Source organism: Rhipicephalus microplus, chromosome 1, assembly GCF_043290135.1.
Source record: "Rhipicephalus microplus isolate Deutch F79 chromosome 1, USDA_Rmic, whole genome shotgun sequence".
NCBI lineage: Eukaryota > Metazoa > Arthropoda > Arachnida > Ixodida > Ixodidae > Rhipicephalus > Rhipicephalus microplus.
Window position 1 is genome coordinate 108,852,233 of NC_134700.1, and position 24,258 is coordinate 108,876,490.

General features: G+C 45.5%; 1 protein-coding gene across 2 annotated transcripts in view; it reads right to left on the reverse strand.

The window, feature by feature from the left end:
• The window catches only part of LOC119178416 (uncharacterized), a 35,005-nt gene extending 10,956 nt beyond the window's left edge, over window positions 1-24,049 (reverse strand). For both annotated transcript variants that reach the window (XM_037429615.2, XM_037429614.2), the window contains exons 1-2: window positions 23,878-24,049; window positions 6,816-6,955 (exon numbers count right to left, since the gene is read on the reverse strand). In XM_037429615.2, coding sequence (XP_037285512.2) covers window positions 6,816-6,955; window positions 23,878-23,997 — 260 coding nt within the window. In that variant the 5' untranslated portion in view covers window positions 23,998-24,049. The remainder of the gene's footprint in view (window positions 1-6,815; window positions 6,956-23,877) is intronic.
• Between the last annotated feature and the right edge of the window lie 209 nt (window positions 24,050-24,258).

Genomic DNA, 24,258 nt, shown 5'->3' on the forward strand with positions numbered 1-24,258 from the left:
TCGATCTCTTCGGCAAGCCCATCGGGCGTCGTCGTGCTGCGCAGAAAGAACTAGCGTCCCGACTCCAGTCCGGCACCGAGTCGTACGTCACATACATACAGCATGTGCTCGCCCTCTGCCGGAAGGTTGATGACAAGATGCCGGAATCTGAAAAGGTCGCGCACATCCTCAAAGGAATCGCCGATGACGCTTTCAATCTCCTCGTATATCGAAACTCATCGACCATAGACGACGTTATTAATGAATGCCGACGCTTCGAAGACGCGAAAAGTCGCCATATCACTCCACACTTTTCGCGTCTTCCCAACACGGCTGCAACATCAACCTGCGAGGACGCCCGTTTGGCACCAGCCCCTGCTGCTTCCGACAATATCGTGCGCATCGTGCGCCACGAAATCGAGGCAGCATCTCCTCTGTCTGACCAAGTCCAGGCCCCTGACGACTCTCGCGCCACGATTTCTTTAATCAAGAGTGCCGTACGCCAGGAACTGGCCAACGCCGGACTTCAGACGCTATGCCCCGTTAACCGACCTGACTACCGACTGCCCAGTACACCTAATATGTCCCGCGGACCGAACAACCGCCCACGTTACCGGAACCCGGCCGAATGGCGAACTTCTGATGACAGGCCGATCTGCTTCAACTGTGGACGAGTGGGCCATATTTCACGTCATTGCCGCACTTCCTTGGGTTGGCAGCCATGGTCGCATTATGCCAACACCCGACGCCCCCCTTCTGGCTCTCGGATGCCGATCTACACGACACAAGATGATGCTTCGCCATCCAGGCCCGCCCGACCAAGCCGCTCCCCGTCGCCCTCTGGACGCATGTCCCGCTCAACTAACCGACGTCGCTCCCCCTCACCCTCCTACCACCAGTCCTCGGAAAACTGACGGGCGCAGCTCCTAGAGGTGAGCCTGCTTCGACGACCCGACCCGAAATTCCTCTACACACGATACCCGGACACAACAACTTGATTAATGTAAATGTTGACGGTACTTCTGTGGCAGCACTCATTGACACCGGCGCTCACATATCAGTCATGAACTCCAGCCTTTGTGCTCGACTCAAGAAAGTGCTCACTCCTGCTCCGATCACTCTTGTCCGAGTAGCTGATGGTGCAACACCAGCGGTAACCGGGATGTGTGCCGCCCGTGTCACTGTTGCTGGACGTCATACCACTGTTCTGCTTTACGTACTGGATCACTGCCCACATTACATCATATTGGGACTCGATTTTCTGTCAGAGCATTCCGCCCTAATTGACTGTTCTGCTGGTGTTGTTCAGCTCGTCCTACCACACGCCGTTGACCCTCCTGATCTTGCGCCGCCAAAGCTATGCTCTGCCGACTTTGTCCGCCTATCTTGTCGAGCTGTGACGTATATCGACGTCTCTTCTGATCCACCTGTGGCTGACGGCGATTATGTCATTTCACCTAATCCTACAGTACTCTGTTCGCACAATGTTGCGTTCCCCCACACCATCATCACAATGAAGAACAACGTGGCATGTCTCCCTATTGTGAATTTTGGACTTTGCTCTGAAGTGCTGCCACGAGGAATATCCCTTGCAGCCCTTGCCCCTGCCGGCGACTACGACATATCGGCCTTAACAGAGGATACACCGTCATCTGCAAGTATTCAGTCGCGCAGTACACTAGACTGCATAACTGGAATGATTGCCTCTGATCTCCCGGCCGAGCATGTGTCTGCGCTTCGTGGCCTTCTTGCGTCGTATCAAGACGTCTTTGATCTCTGCGACCGACCCCTAGGTCAAACGACCGTCGTAAAACATCGGATCAACACCGGTGATGCAAATCCAGTACACCGGCGACCCTATCGAGTTTCCTCCACCGAGCGCCACGTGATCCAGCAAGAAGTCGACAAGATGCTTGCCCGAGACATCATTGAACCTTCTTCAAGTCCTTGGGCTTCGCCCGTTGTGCTTGTGAGAAAGAAGGATAACAGCTGGCGCTTCTGTGTCGACTACAGAAATCTTAACAAGGTTACAAAAAAAGACGTGTATCCTCTGCCGCGGATAGACGACGCTCTTGACTGCCTTAGTGGCGCAAATTATTTCTCTTCCATCGACCTTCGTTCCGGGTACTGGCAGATATCAGTTGATGATCTGGACCGTGAAAAGACGGCATTTATAACTCCCGACGGGCTCTATCAGTTCAAAGTAATGCCGTTCGGTTTATGCAATGCCCCGGCTACGTTTGAACGAATGATGGACGCTCTTCTTCACGGTTTCAAGTGGTCAATCTGCTTATGCTACCTTGATGACGTCATTGTTTTTTTCGCCAACTTTTGAAACTCACCTCGAGCGTCTCTCAACAATTCTTTCGGTTTTCCGCAAAGCAGGGCTCCAACTAAACTCGTCGAAATGTCACTTCGGCCGCCGGCAGCTCACTGTCCTTGGACACCTTATCGATTCTTCTGGTGTTCGTCCCGATCCTGAGAAAATCCGTGCCGTCAAAGATTTCCCTGTGCCGACCTCTGCGAACGATGTTCGAAGCTTTGTGGGCCTTTGTTCTTACTTTCGTAGATTTGTGCGGAATTTTGCCGACGTCGCACGACCGCTCACGGAACTACTAAAAAAAAATGTGACTTTTGTGTGGGGACCTGAACAAACCAGAGCATTCGTTGAACTGACGAGTAGACTTACGACGCCACCGATTCTCGGCCACTTTGATATATGCGCTCCAACGGAAGTGCGTACCGACGCCAGTGGCCACGGCATCGGAGCCATTTTGGCACAACGACAGCATGGCTGCGAGCGCGTTATTGCATACGCTAGCCGTCTTTTATCGCCAGCAGAGCGAAATTACTCCATCACAGAACGCGAATGCCTCACACTCGTCTGAGCAGTGGCTAAGTTTTGGCCGTATTTGTATGGACGCCCGTTCACGGTTGTCACTGATCACCACGCCTTATGCTGGTTGTCGTCCTTAAAAGATCCTAGTGGACGTCTCGGCCGGTGGGCTCTACGGCTACAGGAATATTCCTACACGGTTGTCTACAAATCAGGTCGCCACCATGACGATGCTGATTGCTTGTCGCGTCATCCAGTAGACTCAGCAGACCTTTCTGAGAGCGATGAGTCTACTTGCGTTTTGGCACTTTCCGCGTTTAGCAACATCGAAGATCAGCAACGCCGTGATCCTCACCTCAGAGATATAATCCTTCGGCTTAGTGGTCCCACAACTCCTCCGTCTCTCCGTATGTTCCTGCTCCAAGATGGCGTCTTATATCGCTACAGCATGCATCCTTACGGACCTGAGCTGCTGTTGGTCATACCACAACATATGTGTCAGACTGTCCTTGCACAGTTGCATGATATTCCGACAGCTGGTCACCTGGGAGTTTCAAGAACTTATGACCGCGTTCGACGTCGCTTCTTTTGGCCCGGTATTTACCGATCCGTCTGCCGTTACGTCGCCTCATGCAAATCCTGTCAACACCGCAAAAAACCAGCAACCCTTAAAGCGGGACGCCTTCAACCCATTCAGATCCCATCCGAACCATTTTATAGGGTAGGTGTTGACTTACTAGGACCGTTTCCTTTATCGGCCAGCGGAAACAAGTGGATAGCAGTCGCCACGGATTACACCACTCGGTATGCCATCACACGGGCCCTTCCTACCAGTTGTGCGACCGACGTCGCTGACTTTCTTCTAGAAGACGTCATATTACACCACGGCGCTCCTCGGCAACTGCTTACCGATCGGGGTCGCTACTTTTTATCACAAGTTATCCAAGACATATTGCACTCTTGCGCTACAAAGCACAAGTTCACAACGGCGTATCATCCTTAAACCAACGGGCTCACGGAGCGGCTAAATAGAACCATCACGGACATGCTCGCCATGTACGTTTCTTCCGACCATCGTGACTGGGACTCCGCCCTTCCATTTGTAACATTTGCATATAATACGTCTCGGCATGACACTGCAGGTTTTTCGCCATTTTTCCTCCTGTACGGACGAGAACCTACGTTGCCTTTCGACACGCTCCTTCCTGCCGTTGGCCACACGTCAGAATACGTCCACGATGTGATTTCTAGAGCTCTAGAGGCACGTGAGATTGCTCGCCGGCGTCTGAGCGATTCGCAGGAACGACAACGACAGGTCTACAACGCGTGCCGTCGTGATGTCCACTTCAGTCAAGGTGACACAGTCCTTCTCTGGACGCCGTCGCGGCGAGTTGGCCTGTGCGAAAAGCTGACTTCACCGTACTCAGGTCCGTACCGTGTTGTGCGCCAAGTCACCGACGTGACATATGAAATTGAACTTCTTAACGCCACCAGCGCGCGATCGTGTTCTGACGTTGTTCACGTGACTCGGCTGAAACGATTTTACTCAGACCAGCCAAGCACCGAGACGGTGCCTTCGCCGCCGGGGGTGATGCTACGGGGCGCCACAAATGAACATTCTAGAAAAGAGGACGATGTTTAGCGCGAGTTCGTGCAGAGACCGGGCTCCATGTTGTATGCCTGCCTGTTTACCAAAAGGTAAGGCATTTTTCAGACGCCTTCTCCCCGTAACAATATATATATATATATATATATATATATATATATATATATATATATATATATATATATATATATATATATATATATATATATATATACATACAGAAGAATAACTTCGGTTGCCGCAAGGTTATAAATATGAAAGTGGATGCGCTTTCATATATATATATATATATATATATATATATATATATATATATATATATATATATATATATATATATATAAAGCGGGTGTTTTCTACGCCTCATTAAAACGACAAGGTTTCCACCTACCAACCAATTTTCTCGCGCAGAACGTCGAATGAGCGTTTTATTCTTCCTCACCAGACAGAATTCTATTGTCTTTCGATGACCTTTGCCAGCGAAACACTCAGATACGCGGGCAGTATTTTCTGGGGTGATAGCCACAACGTATATTTTCACAAAGCATTCTACATGCTGCTAATACGGGAGACTTCAACAAATCAGTGCCTGTGTCCTCAAGGTAAGTGTAACCAGCCGCTATAGAACGCATGCACGTTAGAAAGACTATAGACTTTATGCATCACTGGTGCAGTGAGCCTATACGGAAGAGATATCACTGTGCCCACTGAAGCATCTAAATGCTTTTTGAACAAGACGAGAATCCTTAATGGCGCATGAGCGCAAATTATACAGCTCATTTGGCTTGTACATCAAGGGAAGTTAAAAATCCACGCATCTCCCCGAAATGAATGATGAGGAGTGAAGAGGCTAGATCCCAAAGTGCATAATGGCTATGTTAAAGCCACCGACTAGTATAAAGGACGAACATATTAATGAATACATTAACGTACAGGTGAACGGATGGACGCATGAATGATAAACAGACAGACAGACGGCCTAGCTTCTTGTGTAATCATTGCACGTTCGGAACAGCAGTGAGGTACTTTTTTGTTATAATGCATTCTTTAGGGACACGAGTACGTCAGATCTTTGACAACGACGAGAAACCTTCCTTGAAGTGCAGGAGGACAGCTTTGAGCTGGTATTGCTTGTATATATACCTCGCAAGGCTTGCATTGGACTGACATGTGGCTGGCGATCTGGATTCCTCGAAGCAAGTCCGGCAGCATCGAAGAGAGCGATAGCATTGCTGACTTTTACGAAATCATCCACGTAGGTGACTATCATACAAACGTTCACGCAGCCGTATTCTTGGCTGAAGTTCGTTAGCATTGCCCTTGCTTTACCATCCTGCAGTTAGGCTATGACACTTGCGACGCAGATCTGACTGTTAAGAAGCAAGTGCTGACCACCTTCCATGACGCTTTCCAAGTATGTGGGTTATTCGGTGCTGAAGGAATTTGTCAAGGCTTCTATCCAGCGCGACGGTATTGCCTGCGCAGAGCGTTATCAGTAGGGGTGACAGGTCAATGACTACGCCGTGATGAATTAGGCCACGCCGGAGAAATCGGTGCACGTTATTCGGGAGTGAAGCAGAGGATGAAGATGACTGAGGTGAGGCCGAGGATGAAAAGAGTGCGGGCCGGTTTATGATAACGATTATTTCTATTTGACTACTCAGCTTTTTTTTAATACCCTTGGGTAGGACAGGGAGGAAAGAAAGATTCCGAGATATGCATGTTACCAGTACTTTCTACTTTTGGTTTCAGCATATTATCACCTGTTATAATTCAGGGGAAAAGAAGCACTGAACTGATCACATGTACGTCTACGCTATTATATTACACACTTTGCCTTATTGTGGCGACTTGTGTCAGCATGTATTATATCTATAGTCGGCGCTGCACACAGTAACAGAGGGTGTAACACAAAAACTGCAACACCTGCAGGGTGCCAGACTCAGTCAAGCTGTAGCTGGGCAGTTTTAACCCGCCACCCTTTTTCGCCTTGCTTAGATGAAATAAAGTTTGGCTTGATTAGAGTTTGATTTGTTTTCAGTTTTTTTATGGCAAACCTGCACGATAACATATTACTTTTGCCGAACGTGATCTAAGCGTGTTCACATGTTTCTTTCAAGTGCCATAATATGTTTGCGACAGCCTACTTTTTTTTCGTTCTTTTTTCTTGTGCTGTGGCGCCCCTGGAAAAATAAAACAATTCTTGGGCACAATATTGCCTCGATTTTAACACAAGTGAACGTCATAGAGCGGGGACCATTTTTTTTATTAAGGCATGCTAACCTGCGTCACATGGTTCCTTCCACACAAGTTCAAAGTTCAGCAAATAACACTAACGAAAGCGCGTGGAGAAAGAAGATAGTGTGCATGCTCAAGGCACTCGTTATCGCTCACCCAGGTTTCGGTAGTGAGATTGCGTAAGTTGCAGTCATGGTCTCTGGATTAATATCCACTCGCGTTGATGTCATACACTCGAACACGGTGTCGTTGTCCGAGTCTGAGATCGCCAGTGCGTGCTCAAACTTTTCCATTGTCTATAATACAGGCAAAGAAACCATTAAATATACTTGAAAAGCAAAAAAGAAGCGGCAAATTTGACCTCGTTTTCAAGTAAAGCGTGAAGAACACGCAGACAGAGGGCTACTGCGACAAAGTGCCAATTTTAGCAAGTGGATTCACTGGCAACTGAAATGAATATAGAATACAATAGAATTTGATCATCATGATTGGGGCCAGAGACGAGAGCATTAACATGTTAGCAACACCATGGTCAATAATACACAACGTCAAAAAAGTGTGAAAATGCAGCATCGGTGTTTAAATTGAAAACGAGAACTATTAAGACAGTGCGACAGGCAGCACAAATGCTGTAAGGGCTATTAGACAAGAATAGCATGACTGGTGGGCATAAGGTAACAGCGTAGCGGGGGCTAAATAAATGTGGGAAAAGTAGTCAGACATATACCATATTTGTGCTGGGTTGTTTAACGAGTAATTTGAAAAAGTAGAAAAAAAAAACCAATGAACTAAGGCACAATCATTGGCAAGAAGCGACTAGATTGCGATTTGCCGCCATTTAATGCTTTAGACGTTATGTCGTCAGAGAGTGGAGCACTGGAAGGTTTAAAGAATTCAACTAGGTTCGTGGTTTTTTCAGTATTTATAAGAACGTCCGACTTTGGGGAATAGATATAACTGTCCACGCAGAGATACCATGAGAGAAAGAGTGGGCCATTATACAATGTTCTATCATGAAAATATATGTTCGACGCTATATATACCTTAACACTTGAACAAGGATCCGTACAATGAACTTTGAATTCCCTTGCCGCTGCACCATTGCATTCAATGCTGATTTGAATGATATGTGGGGTTTAACGTCCCAAAACCACCATATGATTATAAGAGCCGCCGTACTGGAGGGCTTCGGAAATTTTGACCACCTGGTGTTCTTTAACGTGCGCCCAAATCTGAGCACACGGGCCTACAACATTTCCCCCTCCATTGGAAATGCAGCCATCGCAACCGGGATTCAATCCCGCGACCTGCGGGTAAGCAGCCGAGTACCTTAGCCACTAGACCACCGTGGCGGGGCATGCATCCAATGCTAATACTAACGCATTTCAGTGTAACGAAATGTAGGAAAAAGAAGTGAAAGTGGTCAGACGGGGCTACGCATCGGTCTGGTTTTGCTACATGAGAACTCCGAGAACTCTTAACCTTGAGCTGCTGTGAACTGTGTCAAGATGCTCAATCACATGGTGCGTCGTCCTTGGCGGGATCCTTATTCGACGTCTCATCAATCGTCCGATTCTGTAAGGCCAGGCTTCGCGCACAGGCAAGCGTGGCGGGCACTGCGACGCGCCAACGCGTTGCATTGTGCAGCTGTAGCGACGAACCAGCCTACCTGTTCCGAAGTGTCTCGTGTTGCCACAACGAAGTCACCTTGGAAGGGGGATCAGGTAACCTGTCATGGCCCTGAAGAAGTTATGTTTAGTGCTAACAGCTTGGAAGTCAGCTCATTGATTTCGCTAGCGACCTCTGCCAAGAGACCCAATGATGGTACCAGTCATGGATCGCCTGATTCTGAGACGGTGTCTAAGGGGCGTCTGATGCGTCGTTTTTCACAGTGCCGAAAGGACCGCGCCAAATGCACACAAATTTTGGATCCGAAGTAAACACTCCTGAACCTAACTCAAAGTCATCGTACAAGGTCTTCATCAAGCCTCCTTGTAAATGCGACATGTTAACTCTTCCCAACCGTATCGTTCAAGCTGCTCTTGACACCTGCGTCAAGACTTCCAAATTTCAACGTATAACTTCCTCACAAAGCTACCAATACGGTGTTCGTATGACTTCCTGCTGTGTCATTTGGGGAGATGCCTAAAGATCTGCACCATATACAGGTAACTGAGGATCAGTGCGACTATGGTACCTCGACAGTCGCACGATTCTAAGGCGCTATGTTATTAATGGCGTTCACCCCCTTGAAGATTCTGAAACGATCTTGTGGGAATTGTGTTCTACACATCAGGTTATGGCTGCCCGTTACATGGGCAGTGGTCCCACGTGTTATCACTCTTCGAGATCCTCGATTCGCTACAGAACTTAAGGTATTCTATGTTACACTTGTGTTCTGCGCTTTCGTTCGTTTAGGCCATCTGTTGTGTAGTGTTAGTCCTGGTTCAAACAAGGCCTTATGAAACAATCCTCCCCTCACTGTTGTGAGGATGACACAAAGCAACGCGAAGCATCAGCACTGGATGTTGTCTACGCCGTACAAATGATCTTGATGTGACCTCTGCCTCATGTCCTACCAAGCAAAAAGACACTAAGAAAGCTCGCCAACTTTGGCCTCGACGACCAGTGAGGACTCCACAGTATCCATTGATGGACCCGGTTTAAATACACCGCTGCTACGATATTCATGCCTTGCTAGACAGCGACGATATGTTGATACTCACGCGGCACCCGGAACCACGCCACATAATTCTGCCATGCCTAGTTAAAGTGCAGGGGTTGGGTCGTCAGGTTCGCGACCCCGGCATACTCCTGGATCGCCTGATGTAAGACGAGGAGCTTTCCTTGGCAATAAAAGAATACAAAGATTCTCACTCTGCCAGCCTCAAAAAAGAAATTGGGCGTCTCAAGCAACACCGTGCATCGCTCCAGCGTCAGTGAGACGGTACGTACTCTCTGCATACGTATACACCATAAGCGTGAACTCTTGTACCCACAGCACAAGCTCCTGTCTCAACACCCAAGTAGAAATCTCTTTTGCCCCAAGATCTGCTGCGCATCGTTCCTCAGCAGCTAGCACCTGCCCGGCAGGAGCTTTTGCTCAAGCATGCGTTTGCCGAGTGGCGTCACCATGGATCCCATAGCCAATGGGGTGTGTCGACCCCCTCCAAAGTGTAGCCGTGCGTGCAATTGCCGTGCCCGGGATCCTCTAGATGGCCGACGCCAGGTGTCCATACCTTTAAGGCCCCTCGAAAAGGCGACACATCCCTTTGGTCCCGGTGTTGCGTAGACGGCACCCTAGGGCTGACCCATTCAGACAAAATTGACAGTCGTCTTTTCCTGCCTTTCCTGCGAAGATGTCACCTGACAACTTCGTATTTCTCTCTCTTTTAATCTTTGCTATCCTCTCCTATCTTTGTTTTACTTCCACTTTTCCAGGTGGCAGGGGTTAACCTTCTGTGCGATAACCAACCTGGGTTTATTTATATTAGTTTATAGCGGCCACGTAAACCTGGCGTCTGCGTATCCTTCATGTTGTGTAACGTCCCCTTGTTGAGCTCTGTGGTGGACGGCTGGCATGGCTGTCGAAATTAGTCTCGCACTTATGGCCTCCAGTGGTTTCCCCATACTTTATGGTCACCTTCTTGCAACGAGAGAGCACACCGAACAAGTTCACAACATACTCACCAAGACGACATAAAAATTCGCATGTATTCACGTTATTAATTGCATTGCACTGACCCTGAAAATACAGTAAGAACCTGGCGGCTGCATTTTAGATGGGGTACCTGAATGTAAGCACACTGTACTCAAGCATTTTTGATGGAGGCGAAAATGCTTGAGTACAGTGTGCTTACATTTAGGTACCCTGTATACCGTGTCGGCCGTCGTGTAGCATAGCCGCCTTGCGAGAGGCGCTGCGCAGCGCAGTACGCACAGTCCATGCTTGTTAACGCATACGTAAGGAATAGTGACATGAGGCGTGTATGGACTCATATTAACAATACGGACGTATTGCTGCGTACCTTGCTGCACAGAGAGGAAGTCGAAATGCTGAAGGAATAAAAGGTAAGCTGTAAACTTTGGCCCTTGTTCTTTATTCAAGCTGATGACGTTTCCTGCATGTGCTCCGGCTACTGCTGCCAAAAACAAGTGACTCACACGCTTCACGCAGAAGTCACGTTCACGCTGCGAGCTTTATCGCAGCTGATTGCACGTGCCTACATTTCGTTGAATGTGTTGTTTTGTTTATTATATTTCGGTAATAGTACACGCTAAATTAGAAGCAAGTGCGCGTTCTTGGTTTATTATGAGAAGGGAGTGACTGCGCTAAACCATCTTTGTTTCATGTTGTTTCGTTTTCTCTCCTGGAGTGTCACAAATTAAGCTGCCGTTTAGCGGGATGACTCGCCAATGCCTGCGAACGTTTCTCAAGTATTATATGTGCTCGGCACATTCAAAGAAATGCAGGCAAATGTAGTTAGCCACGATAAAGCTCTTTTCGTGAATACGGCTTCTGCGTGAAGAATACGAGTCGCCTTCACTTGGTAAACAGCTGCTAGCGAAAACGTTGCAAGAACTGCCGTGCTTCAGCGTGCAGCAATTTTTGGGAACACAAGGAGAAATTATTTCGCACGTTTTATTTGCCTAGAAAAGTGAACGCAAAGACGTCTTTCGGGAGCAGCAGCCGAGCACATTTTCGAAACGCCGTCAGCTTGAAAAAATAACAAGGGGCAAAGTTTACAGCTTACCTTTTATCTTTCAGCGTTTCGCATTCCCGTCTGTGTGCTGCAAGGGACACAGGAATACGTGAGCATTGCGATTGTCAGCCAATACACCCATCCCGGTGCACCTTACGTAAATACCTCCTTCATAAAATTCAAAAGGTTTCCATAGGCGAACTACTTACCATGAGAATCCTAGACAAACCTAAAGTGTCTAACAACAATACGCTTACTGAGTCACTATAAAAAATTCTGAATGATCATCTATCTAAAATACCATCCACTCTAAGGTTATTTGTTCAGGATACACCTAATTTACTCCGAATAATAGATAACACTATTTGAACACCAACACTTTCGGATCCGGCCATTCTGGTATCACCAGATGCTTGCTCTTTATATGCGAATACACATATGCATGAACGAATTGAAGCGAGGTCAAAGTCACTCATTCAAAGCAAGCCGACACCTAATGTCGAAGTTTACTTCTCGTTACTTGAATTAACCCTGACGCTAAAATATTTTGAAATTGATTTGTCCTACTGCTTGCAATGTTATGGCACTGTATGGGAACCTTTTTTGCGCCAACATACGCTAACATATTCACGAGACACTTAAAGTTAGACCTGTTATATATTCTCCAGTAAAGCCTTATATCTATATCCGCTACAAGGACGACAGATTTATTATATGGGAACATGGCATAACCGCTCTAAATGCATTCATTGATCACTTTAACGAATTTCACACTGGCATTAAATTTACCATGTGCCATTCTCCCAGTCTAATTAACTTCCTAGACACAACAGTATTTTTTAGGCAGGAAATTTAAGGACGAAGCTTTACAGAAAACCAACAGACAGTCTACAATACCTAGATCAAACTAGTCACCACTTACAACACTGCAAACAAGAAATTTTCGTCGGACAAGCGAGGCAATAAGAAGCATCTGTAGCGACGACGGTAAATACGTCCACCGCTCAAGTAACCTAAAGGAAGCATTAGTTGAAAGAAATCACCCCCAGACGCTATAAACAACAAGTAGAACGTAGCATGTTAGCTAGATAGGAAAAGAACACTACCTAAAAGAAACCCCGTAGCACAACTCAACTAGCCACCAGCATTTATAACCAAATATTCAAATGCACTCACAAATTCTTCGTAAGTATTATGCAGTACTTGCAAGCAACGTGCGCCTTAGAAATGTATTTCTCAAAGTACCAAAGGTCGTGTATCGCCGCAATAAGAAATTTTAGAACATGGTAATTTATGCAAAAGTATACTCTCATTCAACTGCCCAAGTAACACCTTGCTCCTGTACAAGCTGCAGGAGTTGCAAACACCTTCAAGACGACATCGTATAGTTCAAAACACCGAGAGTGAATAAATCCATCACATAAAATTTAGTTTTACCTGCACTAGTGCAAACAATATCTACATGATGGAATGTTCATATTGCCAGAAAAAGTGAATTGGCGAAACAGGACAGCTGGTTAATGTTAGAATAAGCAGTCATCGCTCGAACACGGCAGAGAAATTACTGAACGCAGTGGCAGAGCATTCAAATGTAGCAGCTATGACACAAATTCGACGATCTCAATCACTACATACTTCAGTCAAATTTCCGGTTCGTAAGAGACAGAAAATGTACAGAGCCGTATCTTATTTTCAAGTGCAATACACTCTGTTAAATTTTTATAACAGAACTCTTGAATCCATCCACTATGCTACACACACAAAGAAAAGCACTGCGAGTTAAGACTTCCGTCTATGAATTTCAAGCCTGTCGTTGTTAACTTCTGACAACTGGTTCAACAGCCGGGATCCAGCAACACGTGTGCATCCTCACCTTCCCACCGCTTCCTTATTTTCTTTTTATTCCCGAAGTAACTTTCCTTCTTCACTCATACATAATTAGGCTAACCACCCCTCCCCCACTCTCTCACACCCACGTATGCAATGTTGCCCCTCTCCTTCCTTTTATAAAATGGAGGAGAGGGTATGAAGCGTACACACGCTATAGCGCTAAGAAAATCAGAAAATCATTTCTGTCCTAGTCTTGAGAAAGACAAGTCCGCTTGTCGAAACGTCGTCTCGACATGACCCCTGTTTAAAAATTTGTCATCGCAAGCTTCCATCTTCCCCTTCCTACCGTTTTAAGAGTTTGGACAATGGTTAGACACCGCTCGTCTTGTGTGCGCTAATTTCGTGCGTCCTTTGTGGTTGAGCAGCGCGCTAGAAGTTCTGGAGCTGCCTGCCTTTCTTCGTTTCACGTTCCAGTTTGCTTAAATCACATTCATAGATTTGACCTTCATAGACATAGTGTCACTTTTTTACTATCAATATTTAAAGTTCGTATATTATAGCGTAAAATCAGTCTATAAGCCTACGTTTTCGTCATTTTCGCGTTTATTTCCAATGTGAACGCGGCTTCAGATCCCCGTGTCTTAGCCCTAAATGTTCTCCTAACCAATTCCATATTACGTACCGCCTCGACGGCCCTACGCGATGATTATATCCTGCCAGGAAAAATAGCTGTTCCATATCGTGTCCACCTATAGTAGAATTAAAAAAGAAACACCTATGCCGCAGCCGCCAAAGCCTCGGTAGCCAATAGCGGGATTGCGGCCATATTTGGATGGTGACCAGTCACACCCTTTTGAAAGCCCGAGGCCATTGCGGTTGTTCACGAACGCCGTTTTACAGCGAAAGCTGTATATGGCTAGGAGAAATGAAAACAAAATTGGCAGCATATCCACGGAGTGAATGATGGGGAGTGGGGCGAAGTATTCGTCCGTCCATTCGTTCTTGCTTCCGTCCGTTCCTGCGTACGTCTGTGTAACCGTCCATGCGTCCATCCACCCGTCCGTGCGTGCGTCTGTTCGTGCGTCCGTCCCTGCGTTCGTCCATGCATCCGCGCCTGCGTCCGTTCATGTGTCCATCCATGCATCTGTCTGTGTGTCCGTTCGTCCATATGTTCAGCAATCCAAGTACCACCATCTCGCATCTTTTCATCATATATTCTCCATATAGAAGCATCGCCATCCAGCGGACCATTCAAGGACTAAACGGGAGGTGGCACATGCACACTTTCTTACGGCTTGCGCTTCGGGTTTACTTCCCACCTTTAACCACCTCGAGTTCATGATATATACTAGTTCACTGTATTCATGGCACTGCGGCCCAACGCTCGCTAAACCTTTCTAAAACCAAGGATGTTACGCCCAGCGAGTATAACGTAGAAACCTTTTTTTGTCAGATAGTGCTCAATGTACATGCCAAGCACAGTGGCTTATATTTACACAAAATTGTGATGACTAATTGTTCTGGCTTGTTTTGACGGACTACTGCCCAGCATAAGCATTGTTTACTTATCCACTTGCTACTAGAAGCCCTACCATTTGAACGGTGCTCAATGTAGTGTTCCCTTTAACAGTGGACGGTGCTGTACATTGAGCACTATTTTTTATTGTTCAACAACACACAGAAGAAATCTCTCACCGGCACCACCTTGGAGGTAAAAAATGTTATACTTATTACACACTACAACGGCTACGAGGGACGAACGAGTGCCGCTATAAGGAGCTTCGCCCCTAAAAAAATCGCATCATACTCACGAAGTGATTGAGGATGAGAGGGCCCAAGAGTTCACTTTTTCGTCCGTGCCTCCGTGCATGCGTCTGTTCAAGCGTGCGTGCCTCCGTCCGTTTGTACATTCTTGCTTCCGTCTGTCCGTGTGTCCTTCCGTCTTTCTGTCCCTCCGTCCATCCGTTGGTATGTCTGTCTGTCAGTCTGTATCGCTGTCTGTATGCCGATTCGTCTGTCCATCTGTCTGACACTCACGCCAGTGCCACCTGCTGAGTAATTTATACAACTAGAGGGTTACGAACCGGTCACACACACGCATGGACAGACCCACGACTTTAGCAGCTTCGCCCCTAATACCGCACGACAGTTGTGTCACGAGCGGTCCCAATTGGCTGTGCGGCCAGTTACGCCATTATCAGCGTGCCATTGATGTGCTGAGGATCATACGTGCCATTGGCTACGTTTTGAGTGACGTGGTTCGCCCCCGTCGCAGCCGCGGCGCCGAACACGCACGCATCGATCTCTACTGAGACGGTCCGCATGGATAAGTCATGGACAACTCGAGAAGAGTGCCGACAGCGGAAACGTGAGAAAGTTGGCATTCGCCGGGCCGATTCTGGAGTCCGGGTACAAGAACAAGCCTTGGAGGTCGAGTGCAGGCAGCAACTGCATACCGATGATTCGGCAGTCTTTCAAGCCACGCTAAATCGCGAACTGGAATGCAAGCGCTGGTGGAGGGCAGATCGTACCAACCATAGAGTTTCCCAAAATTAACTAGAGGGCACTCTGGCGCTGCGATCGTTCAGCGACCTTGGGAATGATGGGTAGTACACACATTTGCCTAGTCTTCGTACTTGCGGGCGGCGAATCGTGCTTGCGGCTTCGTTTATTGATGTGTTTCAATTCTGTTTTGAAAGAAAAAATGAACCCTTTCGAACTTAGGGACTTGATTAGAAATAACAAGCTTTAAAAAATAAGGTTTTGAAGCGGGAACGGTGAACATTTGCTAATTTATGTTTTCGTGAAAAAACAGCTCCAAGCCACATGAACACACACGAAGCCAAATCTGGCCAGAAGTACGAAAGTTAGACATATTTGTGTACTACCCATCATTCCCATGCTCGCTGAAGCGCCGTGAGTTGCAACTCCCATAGACACTAGCGCCAGAGGTCCCTCTAGTAATTATTGTGGGAAACTCTATGTTACCAATCACGCCGCCGAGTTAGCTCGTGATGTCGAACGCCAGTGATGGCACAACGGCGTCAACGTGACGATTGCGGGAGCGTGTTCGCCGGGGCAAAAGCCCGCTGTCGACAGGAGTTCCTCCAACGGCACTTTGGCTTCGATTGAGACGTCTGTGACAGCCTGTGGTTCCATAACAACCACTGTAATTACCGCACTGCGAACACAATGTGTGGTATGTAAAATAAGCACTGTGGTATAACATGTCTCACCTCATTAAAAAGCACGAACATGTAACTAATAATTTGAAAACTTCATCGCAGCATCGTGTTGAACCCACTGCTAAACACGCGGGTGACACGTTTCAGCGACTTCTCGTAAATCCTTTCTACGGAGTGCTCGGGTGGGAATTTTCGCTAATTTACGACGTACCTTTGCTCTTTTTTTCTGCTTGGAATGTGGTGACGGCCGTCCGAATAAACCTGATTGCGGCAAAATTTGACCGAAAGAAGCAGAGTTTTATGCAAGCAAACATTAGATGTGCCAGAGAACACGGGAAAACAAGTCTTAATTATCATACTGTTCGATGATGGAGATGATGAATCAACATTTATTAGGCCCAACATTGTTGGTATTTTGCGCACAGGCACCAGACGGGGCGGTTCCTTAGTTGCGGGACCCGTATGTATCCAGCAGCTCCTGGCCCCTGTCTGTCAGTGCACGCAGAGTCGGTAGGGCGGGGCTGGATAACAAGGTCTTCCATCTCTCAAGGGGTTCGAATGAGCAGTTCCTCAGGGGAACTCCGGCGATTTTTCGATAGTCACTCAATTCCGTGTTCTCGTCGATACCGTGGTGATATGGGCCAAAACAAACAACGGGAAGTCATTCAAGTTTATAGAAAATGAAGTTCAATGAAGCCAATTATTTCATCCCGCTTGTAAAAGCAGGCCGCCCTATTTATTTGACAAGAGCGCTTACTCTTTTTGAAAATCCCACCTCGCCCAGTAGACGGATGCAGTGGGTGCCTCCTTCTGTCAGGTGACGACGACGCAAGCACAGTTCACTTTTGTCAGTTCACTTTTGTCAGGACAGGACAAAGAAGAAGAACGAGTCATCCTCGAAGTGCGCCCATCCAGCTCGGTCTGCGTTCCTTGTTCGTGCCTGCGGCTGCGTTCCTTGTTCCATCCTCAGGGTTGCGGTCAAGTAGCCGGCGGTTACTTTTATTTTATTTTATTTTATTAGATCTACCTCTTGTTCCGCAACTGTTTTAGTGCATTGATAAGTGTAACTTCTTATTTCATGTCTGTTTCTTCTCCGGGCCAGAGGCCTGCCCTCTGGTCAGCCTCTGTTCCCCCTCAAGATCTTCCTCTGGAGTTGTTTCTCCGCAATGGAACCCGTAGCGTTCCTGTCGCTTTGGTGCCGACCACCGGTGGGTTCATCCGCATGAAAAACCCCAAGACAATCCAAACGAAACTTCGTGCGATCACTCCCCACTCTCTACTGATAACAGAGGTTCGTCAGTTTGGACGCGGGGGGATACTATGCTGCTCACCAGACAAGGCCTGCATCCAAGACCTTCTGAAGTGCACTACTTTTGCATCACATCTGGTGAGCTCTTTTATCCCACCTCATCTAGCTTGCTGCAAAGGATTGGTTCGGGGGGTAGACGCAAGTCTAAGCCCAGCAGAAGTCTTGGACATCTTTTCCCCAGCAGGTGTTATTTCTGTTTACCGCTGTACCAAACAGGAAAACCAACAGAAAGTTCCCACTGAAACTGTAATTGCCACATTCGCGGGAACAGATCGCCCTTCGGAGATCAAGGCATGGCCGCTTATTTATAAGGTAGAAGCTCTGGCTCCCCGTCCGCTGCAATGTGCTAAATGTTGGCGCTTTGGACACAGTACTAAAGGTTGCCGATCGGAGACTCGATGCCGCATATGCGGAGCCATATACGGGGCTGGTCATAGTACTGCTGAGTGTCAATCAGACAATAAGACATGCTGTTTGTGCAAGGCAAATCACACTGCAGACGATCCTAACTGCCCTGCAAGATCAAAGGAACTTCAGGTGATTGAAATCATTGAAAGGAGACGATGCTCTCGTAGAGAAGCAATTGCAGAAATTCAAAGCAGGAGTCAGGGTTATGCCGGTATAGCAGCTCGTTCACCTCTTTCTATGGATGCATCACTTTCTCAGTCCATTTCTGCTATGGTAGAAAAGGCCGTAAAAAAAGTATTAGAAAAATTTTTACTCAATCTGTCCGACTCACTCAATAGTATTATGGATTCACAGATGTCGGGTACATCTGATCGAATAACTAAGCGTATCCAACCTCCTAGTGCCTCAATTAGTAAACCTGCCGAACATCAGTCAGATGTCTCTATCGATAATGAGGCAATGCTTTCCAGTCCTAACACAACTGAGCAGGAAGGTATATCTGATTCAGAATCAATAATTAATCGAGATGTAAATATGGATGCTCGCCTTTTGAAACGCACCAGATCACCCACTAGCAAACACAATAATTCTTCTCATCCGAAAACAAAAAAGAGTGTGAAGGAACCTAGGACTAAAGCGGACTTCTTAAAAGATAGTATCTTAGATCAAGCAGTTGCTACTGCTTGCTTATCATCATAGGGTACCTTAGAGTACTTCAGTGGAACTGCCGTTCAATTCTCTCTGCAACTACAAACTTATTATATCTAATTTCTCAACAATCTCCAGACGTCATAATTTTACAAGAAACTTGGCTGTCTTCTGATGAAAACTTCTATCTAAAAGACTATCAGTGCTTTCGACTGGACCGAGACTCACGTGGTGGAGGATTAATGTTTTTCATTTCATCCAAAATTTGCCATAAAGCACACTTAGTTTACCAACAAATATCAGACGATTATGAAGTATTGATTCTGGAAATTCACTTTCCCGGATGCGCGCCACTATCTATAGTCAACAACTACTTTCCGGCTGGAATACAAGATGAAAGAGCCCTTGACGTGACTGCGAGTTTTTGCAGAAACAGTATGCTATTTGTGGGAGACTTCAATTCCCATCACGTTTCATGGGGATTCCGCACTGATTCATCAGGAAAACGGTTGTGGGACTGGACTAACCGGAATAACCTTATTTGTTGGAACTCCAGAGTTCCGACATTCGTTCGATGTAATTCGAGGTCCGTCTTAGACTTGACATTTGCTAGCTCAAGTGTGAAAATATTGTCTTGGACTGTTCTTGATATTGCTACAAGTAGTGATCACTGCCCCCTGGTATTTGAAGCCAGCATTCCTTTAGTGACGGTGGATCGCCAGGTGCAAAGTTTTGTAAACTACTCTAAATTTAAAAAGAACTTACAGTCAACGCTGTCTTCCTTGCCCAATATGGAAACAAATATGAAAGCTATGAGCCTTTGTTCCACCCTAAAGTGTACAATTAAAAAATCACAGTTCACTATATCTTCAACAAAGGGAAAATTCATATCTGCCTGGTGGAATGCGGATTGCGCCAGAGATTATAGACGCCGCAACGCTGCATGGAAAAAACTCCTCACCAACCAATGTCCGACTAATTGGAGAAATTATTTATTTGCTAAAGCTACCTTTAGGAGAACAGTTTCATTAGCGAAAGATGATTATGAAGAAAAACGGTACAGCTACTTATCCAAGAGTGGCAACAAGAAAGCTCTATTCAGATTTCTCCGTAATCGTAAAGCTATTACAGCACACGTAAATATTGACTCAGTTATTTTTTCTCCAACTGATTTGGAAAATACATTAACGGAAATTGCAATAGAATTGGAGAAGAGATTTACATCACAAATGAAAATAAAGTGTGCAAAACCGTCATTCGAAAATGATTTTATTGAAGTAAGTAGGGATGAACTTGCGCAGGTCGTTCGTATTCTGCCAAACACAGGTCCTGGACCAGATGGCGTCACTTCGGAAATGTTAAAAATATTATTCGACATCTCTCCTGAAGACCTCCTTAACGCTGTCAACTATTCACTTGAAAATAGTTGGATACCTCCTGACTGGAGACTTGCAAAAATAATACCGCTTCTTAAAAAACAGGGACTAGGAATGCAGATAGATAACATTAGGCCAATCGCTTTAACATCACACGTAGTTAAGTTAATAGAAAGAATACTTTACATTAGAGTTACGAAGTTCATAACAGATAATGCGATACTCAGTGCGTGCCAGATTGGATTTAGACCAGGTTACTCTATATGGTGGGCGCATGTTGATTTAGAGGCTCGTATAAAGCTTGCTCGGCACAGACGACAATATGCAGCCCTAGTAACCCTTGATTTAGCCAAGGCATATGACAGTGTTGAACATGCTATTCTTATCAATGTCCTAAAAGATCTTACGTTCCCGCAGTACATAACAAATTGGATATACGAATTTTCAAAAGACAGAAAATTTTATTGCTTCCAACGAGGTATTTCCACGCCGAAGTATAGCCAAACGAGAGGTGTTCCTCAAGGCTCTGTTCTATCGCCTGTGCTATTTAACATTTTGTTAAGTTCAATACCACAGAGTGATAAGGTACACGTATATGTATATGCAGATGATATCGCGTTATTTGCATCTGACAACGATATTTATTCACTACATTCGACTTTGCAGTGTTATTTGGCAACATTAGAAACCTGGTTTCAGAAAATTCATATGAACCTGAACGTAACTAAAAGTGCTATAATAGTTTTTCCGTTGGACGCACCAGTTACTATTTCTCTTCAGTACCATCAAGAAATAATACCCCAGGTTAATTGTATTAAATATCTGGGAATACTGTACGATCAAAAACTGAGCTGGCGTGACCACATTGAATATATTAAAATTAAGGCTACACGCGCTGTTGGAATGGTAAGTAGGCTTGGCCGCCTCCGTTCCGGTCTTCGCAGAGATACGATGATCATGATTTATCGCATGTACGTTCGTCCGATTCTTGAATTTGGATGTGTATTATTCTCTGGTGGACCAGCATACAAAATAAACCCCCTCATTCTCTTAGAGCGGGAAGCCCTACGTAGTTGTTTAGGTGTGCCAAAATTCACAGCTAACAATGTTTTGTATCAAGAAGCTCGGATACCCACCCTTGCTTGCAGATTTCGTATTTTAACAGTAAACACCTATTTAAAATTTTCTGAATCCACTTTAAGAAGGCGACAATTTGTATTCTTTGCCGAGCCTGGTGTCTTTTTCAATGAGCATTGGTCCCGTTTATATAAACCCCAAGTGCTATTTGTTCAAACACTTCTAGATGCTTTAAATGTTAATATATTCGAGATCACACCATCTGTCAAACCAATCGGCCAAGTGCAAATAGAATTTGACGATATCTTTCCCATGAACGCTAAACACTTTCCCTCTAAATATTTGATTGGTTTATTAGAACAACACCTGTCTCAATTAGGTACTAATACAGTGATTGCAACGGATGCATCTATGAGTGGCGAGAAGGCAGGTGTGGGTATTTTTTCTCTCTCATTATTCTGGTCATTATCATTACGCCTCCCAGATTATACACCAATATTTGAAGCGGAATTAACGGCCGTTATACTAGCTATTCGTAAACTTCCTGTGACTCATTCGACAGCTGTGATAGTGACTGACTCGTATTCTGTGTGTTCATTCTTATCATCGTCGTCGACATCAGCAGTACTAGAGACTTTTAAATCATTAATCCCAGCAAACATCCGTCTAGTGCGAATGATATGGGTGCCAGGCCATCGTAGTATATTTATAAACGAGATGGCTGACAAACTTGCGCGAACATCTCTTGATCTTCCGATTGTGCCAATCATGCCTCCTACAGCTTATGTAACAGCAGCGAGGTTTATAAAACTTTCCCTTCTTGAAGACTCATCAAAAACCATGATACCGAATCCAGATTTCTCGCACCTGCACTTCACATGGAATAATAAATGGTGTCCCACGCGTAAATTGGAAGTCTTGGTAACAAAATTACGTTGCCGTGTACCACCTCTTAATTTCTACTTAAACAGGTCTGGCCTGGTGCCATCCCCTCTGTGCTCAAGCTGTAACGAACCTGAACATATCGACCATTTTCTTATCACATGTCACCGATTCAAAAATCAAAGAAAAAACTGCTTCGAAATTTTATTCAGAAAATTAGGAATATCACTTAATACTCCCAATATTTTGTCTTTTGGGGCCATTTCATTGGGACATAGCGACAGGAACATCTGCGGGGCTCTCTGCGATTTCATATATAACACAAGAAGATTACCTTGCTGAGTCAGCCATCAGCTCTCGAATTTTACTAGTCACACTACCACTTACTATTTAGCTGGTACACTGCAATGATTCAACTTTCAGGAGAATTTCATATAACGATTCCACCACAGATATTTAACAAATTCTATTATTTCTCCCCCCCCCCTTTTTTTTCTTTTTTTTCTTTTTTTAACATTGCGCCAAATTAATTTCACAGTCAAAACACAGTATTCATATTCCCCTAATCTAGAAAATCTATAGGTATTTATTTGCATTAACCACCAGCTTCTTGGCCAATCCCCCTTAGTGGGTGAGAGCCACAAAAGAAAGGAACAAGCAAGCAAGCAAGTCAGCTGCATATTGTGTTACTCGCAGTTTAAATCAGCTGTTACATTAGCCATGCACAATACTGAGAAACGATGAGATAGAAAAGGGGTATAGGTCCGATGCTTCGCATGCCGGTGGGTCGAATCCAATAGGGCAATGCTTTGCGCTGAGATAGTAGCATGCAGCTATCGCTGAACTTTTCACTGGCAAGTTGAGATGAGCTGGCAAAGCTTGATTCCGCGTCCGATGCCATCGCGAGCTTACTTTTCACTCGATTGTGCTGAACTTGTGCCCTGGCGTGCCATTCCTCGTATCGTGACGTCATCGTATACCCAGCTTGGCGTAGCTGCCTGTTACCATTTCAGTTTTGACTCATAGTTACCTGTTTTATCAAAACAATTGACGAGTGTCTCAGCCAACTGAACCGCAGTAGCTGTTACAGGGCTGCTTATGCAATTTCAATACGACATCATCTCAGTATGGTCGAAAGTGCACCGGAGTTCCCTTTAACAGCAACAACGAACGTGGTTGTTTATTTTGAGGTACTTTCAACTAGGAGAGCGGTCTTTGGGAGGTCATAAAACGGTGCTACGTGAACATCGCCGATTGTGGTTGTCAGTGAAAGAGAAAAAGCAATGCAATAATTGAACACTGGCCAGGGCAAATGTGGCTGTCTCAAATAATTTCGATTACCAAAATTATTTGAGACCCAGGAAGAACCGGTATTCTCACAACGTTATTTGTACAGATATTCGCAGGACATTATTAAGAGTAAAGAAAATGTATTAACTTCAAAGAAACATCACAGTGGATCAACTTGGATTTAAAGAAATTCAGAGTGAATTGACTTGCACGAAAACAAAAATAGAGTATCAAGCAAGAATGAGTTCAGTGATATTGAATCAAATGTCTCCAATGCGAGTCAATTGGCAATAATGTGAGTGAACACAGGATAAGCGCTCAGTATAACGTGCAGCAGTAGCAATTTAGTTGTAATCAGAGGACTTCGCAGAGCATCCATTTTCTGCTCCGACCTCAACGTTAGGGAAAGAACCTGGTGCCTTTCTTCCATCGGTTTGGAGTTGCGGACTTAGGCGCCAATTCAAACTTTCAAAATGACAATGGCGTAGGTTTCCCCATATAAATGATTACCTTGAAGCCGTCTGGCGAATCGCGATGCAGTTTCATGGGGCCTCCTGGTGCACCTAGCTTGCAAATAACGGTGCTTGCGAGACAAAGGGCGAAGAAACCAAACAGTACGTGCTTCTCCATTGATGTGGGCAACGAACAGATGCGATTCACAGTTGGTCAACCGCTTATGGGTTCGTCGATTGCACACACGCATATATATATATATATATATATATATATATATATATATATATATATATATATATATATATATATATATATATATATATATGACAAACTGAATAATTGAAAACTGGCAGGAAACAACATGTCTGAAATTTCGTGCAATTGCAATCTCCTGCTGAGGCTGCACAGGACAAGCGTAACGCTGCCCCAGCTGTT